The sequence below is a fragment of the Ammodytes marinus genome (assembly GCF_949987685.1).
Source record: "Ammodytes marinus genome assembly, chromosome: 7".
NCBI classification, from domain to species: domain Eukaryota; kingdom Metazoa; phylum Chordata; class Actinopteri; order Uranoscopiformes; family Ammodytidae; genus Ammodytes; species Ammodytes marinus.
In genome coordinates, this window is record NC_137211.1 from 28,430,100 (window position 1) to 28,440,968 (window position 10,869).

Genomic DNA, 10,869 nt, shown 5'->3' on the forward strand with positions numbered 1-10,869 from the left:
GACTGGTCGCTGTGACCCGATGTAAAGCATTAGGTTGGATCCCCCGCACGCTGTTTGATACTCTTCACTGTTAAAGCGCGATCTTGCTTGCACCTCATGAACGCGCTCCGGACTGTTCCCGTGACTAGGCGCGTCCCTGACACCATGCGACCTTTGGGTGTCGAAAGAAAGCATGTAGCTTCCTAAAAAGATGCAGCAACTTCGCTTGTTATGAGAGGCACACCGCGCAGGCGTGGCTTTGTGTGTGAACTTCTTTTTTTCCCCTCCCTGATGAGATAGTCCTCCACCCCTGCGCATGCGTGAGAAAACCCCTGGATGAATGAAGGTGCTTTGACATCTGAGCAGCTTTGACTCACTGGAGGATCTCATCAGTGCTACCTGGGTATGGCAAGTTGAGGCATTTTGCATACAGTCAAATGACATGAGTGCGAGTGTGTTGGTTTTTTGTTTGTTGTTGTAGCTGTTTTGTAATAAGTTGCAAGCTATTTTTATGAATGCACAGAACCCCCCCCCCCCCCCCCCCCAAATGATCAAGTGACCCAATGGCCCACAATTAAAAACAGCAGCAGGAACATTTGGGATTGCTGCCCATAGGCTGATGAGCTTATTTAGGTATTTCTATCATTTATCACTCAGACTCAATACTAATGCTAGAAAAATAAGAGGATGGACTCATAAGTGCTTTATCTTGTGGACCACTCAACTGTAACTGCTTGGTCTGTGTACTGAGGTTAAACGTTTCCATAATTAAAACATATGACCACCTCTATTTAAAGTCCAAACAGGGTCCAAGGTTGTGTTGAAGATATGTACAAGCCTGCCGGAAACAAGAAACTACAATCCTATTGTAGGCGACTCTGAATGTTAATAATTACAAAATGAGTCTGTGATGAGCTCCAGTAAAACAATATGCTGTCTGTATAGACAATTTGAGCTTTAAATGCATTGTTTCCCGCATTCTGGTGACTTTAAAACAATGAAAATAACAAAAAATAAGTCAATTGAAACATAAATGTTATGTCTTAAACTTTTATTTAATATTTGAATATGCTAATTGTAGTTAAAAGTGCAATGCCTTGCAGCCTGTAGCACCGTCCTCGAGGGAACGTATAGGTGCGCCTGTCCTGTGAAATTCAAAGCAGGAAAGGAGTGAGCAAAGGGTAGAGTTGTCCATCCTCATTTCAATCTCTGTCATTATCTTTCTAGCCATACTGAACACACCCTCTCTGAAGGTGCATGGTATGGCTGGGTCTAATAGCCTACTGTCCAATGCAGTGTAAAATGATAGAAGTCCCACACTGAAGGCATGCTGTTGGCTAAAATAGACGTTTATAAAAGAGGGCTGCTAGCAGTAAGCTAACTGACGCTCCATTGAAACCAATCATCTCTGAACAAAAATAAAAATCATATCCGAGCGCAACTGCCGACCATCTGGACAAATTAAACTTGAAATAATTTAACACTACTACTACTAGTGAGTTACAATATGTCATCGCAGCTATTAAGTGACGAACCTTGACCTGGCCTGAGCTCTGTTGGAAGCTAATGAGTAACAAGAGCAATTTGGCTCCTGTCCAAAGGTCCAAGAGACCAGTGGTGATAAGCACTGATGAGGGGGAAATAAAATAAAATGCACAATATTTGGTGATTTTTTTCTCGAGAGTATCCGTGTTGGTACGTTTGACACTTGCCTAATGTTGAGATTACTTGTAATAAAATAATTTAAAAAACATTAACCTAATCCAGGGGTAAACACTATTGTCAATAAAATGGTGGGTGAACTGAGGAAATGTAGCCTACTCCTCAGTAGGCCAACATTTAGCCTATACCCAAACTGGAGCTGAATGTAAGGTTTAACCAACAGTACATGGCGACTGATTTACAGAACAGCACTGTTACTACGCAGCAGCATTATTCTGCTTTCCTTTTTACTATATTAAGCACGGCATATGAAAAGCCAAAGTGCGCTTGCGCTGAAATGCGGTAACAGGGGACAGGCATGTCTGCTCTGCGCATGCGTCTAGCGTGCCTATCAGATGAGAACAGAAAAAGGTCTGGAACTCTCCAGAGGAGGTAACAGCTAGTGCTCAGTCATTTCAGTGGGCATTTTCACCAAATTCGGGTGCTCATGGAGAACGTCCTCCGTGTCTACCGAGTTCTTGCTGATGTGGAATCTTATTCAGTCAAAAATCTAATAAACCTACGGGAGTACAATTTCCTATTGTGGTCGGTCGACTGCACACAAAAACTAAAATTCCTCTTCAGTGATTCTCAGACCTGGATTATCTCGGGAACTGGACCGTCAGGCTAATGTGCCCACTATAATTTCACACGCCTTTTTTTGACATGGAATGATGGGACTTGTATAACAAAAACCTTCTCATGGAATATGTTTCTGAAAGTCCACAGGTCTCAATAAAGACACATCTTATGGGCATAATAGGCTACCGGCGTCAAAGCGTGGATTTAATTTGATAGGCCTATGGCTGTCAGAGAACATTTAATTGTCCCCAGAAGTCAAGTTTTAACGTAGGCTATTAGAGACAATGTAGCACATAGTTGGTTTTAAAGGCGATAAGAAGAGGAACATGTCTCGTAATAAAATGGGATGTGTTTGTATTCGGTTTCAGTAAGCAAAATGTGCTCATGAATGTGGGTTGTTTAGTTTTTTCTTTAGACCTTATTTCGTCTATATCCGCACGTTAATGTGATGGAGTGATAGTCCGACCAAAATCACAAAGTGACTTAGCCCTTCCTTTGTCTCACGCCATTTTGTGTGACTTTACAGCACTACCGTTGTCGTCAGCCATTTTGCCTTTTCTTCTCAACCAGACAATCTCTGGAGGCGACACTACAGCTGAATGATATTCACATGTCGATAGGATATGTGGAAATGTAGCTAAACGTCGACATTAATAAAAATTAACAAACTAACCCATTGCCTACGCTTTTTTGGAACGGTGTTAATGTCTGAATGTGTAGGCTAATTAACGTTTGCAGCTGTGTCATTTGCTGCGTCACAAGTTTAATATAGGCTACTATCTATGGTCACAAGTGAAAATTGTCGAGCTGTGTGTGCAATATGATTTAATACGGGTTTTAATAGTAAACCTTGTGAGCTGTGTGTAATAGTCTCATAAAATACCCTCTCTAAATTGCGTAATTTGTGATAGGCTTATGTCTTAAATCATTTTCGTGTGTTCATAGTAGGCTAATTAAAGGTCAAGAGAAAATGCCTTTGTGAAAAATTCAAGGGAACAAAATACATTCTTGCGCTATTATTTTTCGCTCCATCCTTAAATACAACCAATTCGTGGAATAGGACTTAGAATCAGTAGGCTATATTGTTGACAACTAGGCTATAGGCTTGATTATTCAAACATAACATAGGCCTACAGATCATAAACCCCCTCTTATTTTGACCCCCATCCATCAGAAGTGGTAAAGGTTAACACGCCCCTCAGGCTCTGGGGCCCCATGTAGAAAAAGGTTGAACAATGACTCTCCCCAGGAATACATAGTGTGCTAAAATGTCTCTTAAGATAACAGTGTTAATTCATACAATACATCACACAGACTCATTTAATAACATACTAACGCACATGTGTAACCTGAGTTAGTGTTGATGACAGTCTAAAGAGAAAATGTAATTTTAAAAGACAACAGGCAAAAAGAAATGTTTGAAAATGCTAAATGAAACCTAGACCTCTAGAAGAAAGTCGTGTTGGGCAGATTGTACTGGGGGTCTTATTACTGTTCCACACGAGGGCAATGGTTCCTGGTTTATCTATTTCTGTAAATTGTGGTTCAAGAGTTGTTAAATGATTTTTTTTTTTACAACATTTATTTTCCATCGGGTATTTTTTAATGAAAAAATATCACATTCTAAATACAAAAACATTCACGTTTAGCCCTTGTATGATTTACACTAATAAGTGCCATTAAAAAGAAATGTCCCTCTTTTAAATTCCACGAGTGGCTATGTCTGATGCTCCTTCTCTTGTGCCACTGGTCTTCGCCGACGCTCTCTTTTTATGTAGTCCATATGATCCACTTCCTCCTACACAACAGATATCAAATACATACCATGAATTGAATGAAAAAGTGTGTATTGTGAAAGGCTGCTGGCCACGAAGAGCAGAGACGGTAGTGTACAGACAGTCCGAATATTCCTTAGTTATAGTCATAATTTCTCACACTGGAATCATATAGCCTACATTAAATATTTAATATCTTTGTCTGGGGTTTCAATATGCTAACAAATATGCATTGTTGAACTCATGATGATGCAACTATTTCATTTTTTTTTTTTTTTTTTTTTTTTTATATTTCCAGTGTGTACTTTTTATTTTATCAGGCTCAGTGAAAAGGGAAAAGTAATCTCGGTATACTCTGGATCCTGTGACCTGAATCTGTCTCAGGGATCTTAAACCTTCTCCACCTGGGATACAAGTTTGAGAAGTTTGGTTTCAACCTGGGACCAAGTGTAATGAACACATTGATATTCTGCCCCAGTTTTTTTGAAGTCCCCCTGTGGACAGAAGAGATTTAGGCCCTGTGTGTGCTGCTTCCTGGGAGACTGACTGACTGACCTGTGAGGATGCTGCATCCAGTAGATCCATAGTGGGGAATAGACAGCTGGCCTCGCCCAGGAAACACATTAGGATGTGGAGCACGTCGGCCCAGCGTCCAACAGTCAGCATCAGCACCATCAAACCTCCCAGACGCACCACCACTGTGTTCACGACAGCCTGGCTGCTGGGCTGACGATGCTGCTCCTCTGCACAAACAAAATACACGCATTAGTGTGAAATACAAGTGCATCTCAAAATAATTAAATCATGAATACAATATCAAGAATATCATAGAAATGCTATTTTTTCTCTGTAGTTTTAATTCAAAAAGTGAAACTTTCATATATTCTAGATTCATTACACATAAAGTGGAGATTTTAAAGGCTTTTTATTGACAACAGCTTACAGCTCGTGAAAATATCCAGCATGTTTAATTATTAGAAAATAAGATAAGACCAATCAAAGAAAGGAATATTCTAATATTTTGGGACGCTGGATTTTAGATTTCCATGAGTCGTAATCATCCAAATTAAAACTAACATAAGAAAAGCTTGAAATATATATTTTCTTTTTCTTCTTCATGATATTCAAATCTTTTTGAGATGCACCTGTACTGTCTGAAAATGGATGCAATTTAGGACAGGCCTGTAGAGGTGATCAATCATCAGCATGCTCTAATGAATGATGGATTCATTAGTAGTCAGACAACACCAGACATGGAGGCATGGAACTAGAATCAGTAATTGCTTTCTTTAGTCTTGAGAGGGGTCCAATACAATCACACTGTTAAAGGCTGTCGCAGTAATGAAGGTCCTGCCCAGATTAATCAGTGTCTAATGAGCAATGCACCACAATCTGACATGAATCGTTGCTTTTTCCTTCTTTCTTTGTTTTCTCAATTCTCACCCTGCATGTACACAACCAACAGTGTGTAGCAGATAGTCAGTGGCGTCCAAAACCTGAGGGCGTCTGTTGCAGAGAGGAAGTGTTTATTGATGATTGATATGGCGGCCACCACAGCCACAGAAAAAGTAATGATCATAGCCCTGCACAGCCCGGGCAGCACACTGCGGCCTGATGTGAGGAGGCAGATGCAAATGCCGCAGTAGCGCTGTGAGCTGTGGAGCTTATACAGAGACGTGACATGGTGCTGCAGGAGTGTGGCCTGTTTAGCCAGGAACCAGCTGAGTGCCGCTGCCAGGAGAAGGCACAGCCAGCGCTGGGAGGCCTCCTCGTGGAGAAAGTACAAACTGCAGCTTAGGGCACAGCCCAGAGAGAACTGGCTCTGAACCAACAGCTGCTGCAGACATTTGCTGGACTCCTCCTGGGGAATACAAAGAGCGTATGAACAGAACCGATGGATGAATTAGAACAGATCATGAGTCATAATGGCACGATACAACTCAGAAATTAAACAGCAACATGTAGCAGTGGGAGCAGCAAGAAAATTAAAGATGGAGTCAGCGATTCTTGAGGATGCTTGGTGTCAAAATCACTTTTTGTCAATCAGTTTATGTCTTCACGATCTGCCACCTGTGCGTGCGCTGAAAAAAATATGGTGTTAATATACAGCCTAAGAACTCAGCTCTGTAAACAATAGGGTATGTAAACAAAGGGTAAGTAAACAAAGTGGGTCCATGCTGATGTTTACAGAATGTATACAGTGATAATACACAGCCTAGGCTCTGTAAACCGTCAGGTTGTTAGCAACGGGGTGCCCTTTGTTTACATATCCTTTATTACCATTCCCTTTTACAGGGCCTAGTGTATTAATACCAGATTTCTTTTATCAGTGCACACACATCATAACAGACAGGCAGCTTAGTGTTTGGAAATATTCAGAGATTTTGATATGAAGGGATTTTGACAACAAGCGTTCGCTTGAATCTCTGACTCCACCTTCAAGTGATTCAGTTGATTATCAGGAATATTAATTTCACACAATTTCATTCTTACTGGTCCAGCTGTAGCCCATCCAGAGATCGCTCGAAGACAAAACTCTAGAACCACCAGGGAGGCAACACGGGAGCCCACTACAGCCAGCATCCCAGTCACAAATATAAAATGGAGCATCCCAGTGAGGCCACTTCCAGTTCTCCTTTGGTGACTTGTCCTCTGGGTTGATGTATCTTTATCATTTTTATCATTTGCGCTGTTGGTTGCGGGGGGACAAAACAGAGTAAGAAACGTAATCTATAAAGGATCCGTATCAACACACAACATTTTTGATGAGTACAGTGAAAACTTCAAATCATGCAAACTAGTATGGTTAACTTAAAGGCTGACTCAGTAATTATAGAGAATGCTTTTTGTCATTTTGTTCCACATCAGTGAATATATCTTCACAATCCACTGTATGGGCAGTGAAAAAACATGCAGTGTTAAAACAAAACCTAGGCTCTGTAAACAGGCATGTTGCTACGGTGGGCCCACTTTGTTCATAAATCGTTTGTTTACATACCCATTTGCAGAAACTAGGCTGTGTGTAAACACCAGATTTATTTTCATTGCACACACAGTATACGGACAGGTAGCGGATCCTGTGCAGATTCACTGATTTTGACAAAAATCTATTTTGATCAACAATAGTTCTCCATAATCACTGACTCCCCCTTTAACACTAAATTCATATTCATGCACACGCTTATTACAAGGTCTTTTTCTCACCTCTCCTCTAAAAATAAGTGCACTCTGATCAGGGAGCATAGCACAGAGATCCCACATGCACCTACCAGTCCTGCAGGTCACATAACACTGAGTTGGATACCAATAACACACTTCAGACACTTATTTACAGTTAAGAAACAGCCTGTAGCAATGTGGAGGGCAGAGACGAGGAGCTCACCTTGAAGCAAACAATCCACTGGATTTGTATCTAGAGTCAACCACCCTGGTAGGAAGTAGGAAGTCGGAATGAACGACGTGAAAAATGAAAACATTGTGCTACCTTTGACTCAAAAGAATAAAATGTCAATTACACGTCACGGCTTTTACAAAACCGCATGGGACTAAATCTGAACTTGACAATCACACACTTGTGAACTATATTTAGTGGTTATTCCAGATCGGGTTACAAGGACGAGTAGTATCTGCCTAGCTCTGTTTATCTGCGTCAGTGTTGAGCTTTGCTCATTCAGAAGTGTGTCCTGTATCAAAGGTCACCTGAGTGTCGCTGGAGCAGAGCCCCTCGGCAGCCTGACTCATAACAAGATAAAGGATGCACAGGCACCAGGGGAATTACTTTACATTCTATACTGATGGCAGGCTGTTCTCTGTTCTCTCAAGGTGTCTACAAGCTACTGCATAAGCATTTCTCTCAAATTGACCTCTTCGTCTCGTGTAGACCCGTTTTTAAAAATCCTGTTTTTGCACATGGAAATATCACAGGTTAAGTCAAGGTTATTTAAATATATAGCCAGAAATCTAAGAAGGCTGTATAGTTTAGTTGAATAGAAACACACAGAGAAAACAGGTGTATTAGAAAGAAACCTCCAAAGGAGCAAATCACAAGAGATTCTCCTTCCGAGCACACATGATGTAGCAGTGGTAGAGTTACATTATGGACAAACCTACTTACTTAGGCCTTTAAGTTCCCTAGGAAACACAGGCCATTGATAAAACCCCTCCATCCTCCTCGGTCTTTTGCCAGTTGTTGCCATGTCAGCATTATGGAAAAATAATCAAAGACAAATACAGACAAATACAATCTTAAGGAAATGAAACATTATCAAATATATTAATTTCAATTGGTTTCAAGCAAAGTTTAAAAGTATTTGGAGAGGAATTTTTATTATAGGAAATGAACAAAAGAAAATTATTTTCTCCTTTATTTGAGGACAGGGAACTCAAATTCTGTATATATTTGGGTTAAATGATATCTGCAGAAACAACGTCTTGTTCAACGAAATGTTCTATTATACGATCAACATGAAAATCCATATTAGTTAGAACAATATTTGTCATTGTCTGACCCCATGCAAATACAACACTTACAAAAAAAACGTGCCATATGCAGTTAAAATCACTGGATTCGAGACATTAAAATATTTACGGTAATAAAGTGACTGATAGCTGAGATTGTTTCAAGTGCTATACATCTAAGACCACAAGAGTGCGCTGTTCTACAAGAAACAGAGCACAAGATTATTCTCTTCAGTAGAGCCATACAAAAGATATTTGAAAAAAAAAGTGGTATTGTATTCAACCATATCACATTTCCTTGTAGGGGAACGGACTATGATTCATATCTACAACATAAAGTTTTGAACTTTGCAGTCCACTATCTAGACAGGATGTGATTAAACCAGAGCCACACAGAGCTTAAGGTGGCCTTTATCACACAGAGAGAGTCATATAAGTAGGGGAACTACAAAAACTGCAATAAAAATCTATGGTTTATGGCAGGCTGGCCTTGGTGAACACATGAACTATGGCCGAGGTCTCATTGGGCAGGAGGGCAAGACTCTGGAGACAGTCTCAGACGTGGCTTTAACAAGCAGAGCTTTCTCTGCAGGTTGTGGACTGTTTCAGACTCATACAGGTGAGCACTCATGACGTTAATCTGAATGTGGGGGACGTACACTGACTTCTGCTTTCAGTGACAATCATCAAATCACTGCTTTTAAATCAGGTTATTTCAGTCACGTGGTCTGATTTGACTCCTGTGTTTGTTAAATAATGTATATATACACACTATACTATTGTGATTCATTGGCACCTATTGCTAATTTTAAAAGTGATTTTAACGTAAAACAGTAGGAGGAGTCAGCTAATCTGGGGAACGCATGTCTTCAAAATCACTTTTTGTCTTAATGAGTATCTCCTCATTTGCTGACTGTATGTACTGTGTGGGCGCAAAAGTAAAATCTGGGATTAATTCAAAGCCTAGGCTCTGTAAATGTGCATGTTGCCAGCTACGGTGGACCCCCTATGTTTACATACCCTTTATTTACATACTTGTTTACAGAGCCTAGGCTTTTTAATAACACAGCACTTAGCACACACACAGTAACTACAGGTAACGAATCGTGATGATATATTCACTGATTTTGACAAAAAAAGTGATTTTGACAACAAGCGTTCTTCAGAATCACTTACTATACCCTACCTTTAATGTAGCGAGGATAGTTCTAATGCTTAATGGACATTGGAGTTGTCACCATGTAGTTTCTCTCCATCCTCACTGTGTGAGAGTGACTGTGTCCAGGCTGAGCAGTGAAGCAGTGATTCATCCATCAGACAAACCTCCGAGGAGAGGAAGGACTTCCCACATGGAGCCTAACAGAGCCGGCAGCGTGCAGTATGACCGCTGGAACGAGGACAACATCAACATGAACGTAGAGGCCTCACAGTCTACTATGATGAGGTGAGACAGTCACGCCTGACATTAAGATCAAAATCTAAAGTTTTCATAAGGATATAGAGTTGAAAGAAGATGCAGAGGAGGTAAGACCATGGACTAAACTGATTTATTTGATGGATTTGATGTAGGACTTTCTTTAGAAATCAAATATGGTTAAAGCTATAGTGCGTACGTTTTTCCTGTAAATGAATATCGGTTACATTTAAGCCATTGCCAAATAAGTTGACGCAAAGTTAATTGGCTCCACAAAACACACTCTGGTTGCGTTCCGAATCGCATACTTTCTACTATATAGTATGTAGAAAAAAGATTTAGGATGTCCCGATTCTTGTGGCCAGATTTAGGATGGTTAGAAGTACCCGGATGTCCTACTTCATGCGGCCAAGATTGTTAGTGTTGAAAAGTGCATCCTATTTGGGCGATTCTGACCCACAATCCAGTGCGCACGTGAAGTGACGTAACATCGACGAAGCCTCCATATGAAAACAAACGGGGATGCGACGGATATAAAAGCAAGAGGCAAGATCAAGGCGCAATGTTATGATGAAATAAGAGAGAAAAGTATGTCCCAATAGTATGCCTACTGCATCCTAACTAGATTCTTTTTATCGTCGGATGTAGTACGTAGAATAGAAAAAAGAAAGAGTATGCGATTCGGAACGCAACCTCTGTATCTTTCAGAATGGCAGCATTTACAAACTGGTGTGACTGTGTGCCTCCCTCTTAACATTCACAGGATCTACAACAGAGTTTGTACCGGCAGCACTGGGATGGCAGTGAAGGGAGCAGGAGCTTTGTCTGCTCTGGTGTCCATGTACATCATAGGATACACCACAGGATACTACATCCATAAGTGCTGATGGTGGCTCTTGGATTATTATGTAGTAATGAAAATGTATAATCTATTTTGAATAAATGTAAAACATGTTTTAA

At 40.5% G+C, this 10,869-nt stretch overlaps 1 protein-coding gene across 1 annotated transcript; it reads right to left on the reverse strand.

The window, feature by feature from the left end:
* Positions 1-3,979: 3,979 nt before the first annotated feature.
* On the reverse strand, positions 3,980-7,513 carry tmem82 (transmembrane protein 82; the record flags this gene model as incomplete). The annotated part of the gene is made up of 6 exons (XM_080030781.1): positions 3,980-4,060; positions 4,593-4,780; positions 5,481-5,895; positions 6,531-6,726; positions 7,242-7,311; positions 7,420-7,513. The coding sequence occupies 6 exons, from the start codon at positions 7,511-7,513 to the stop codon at positions 3,980-3,982; spliced, it is 1,044 nt and encodes a 347-aa protein (XP_079886907.1).
* Between the last annotated feature and the right edge of the window lie 3,356 nt (positions 7,514-10,869).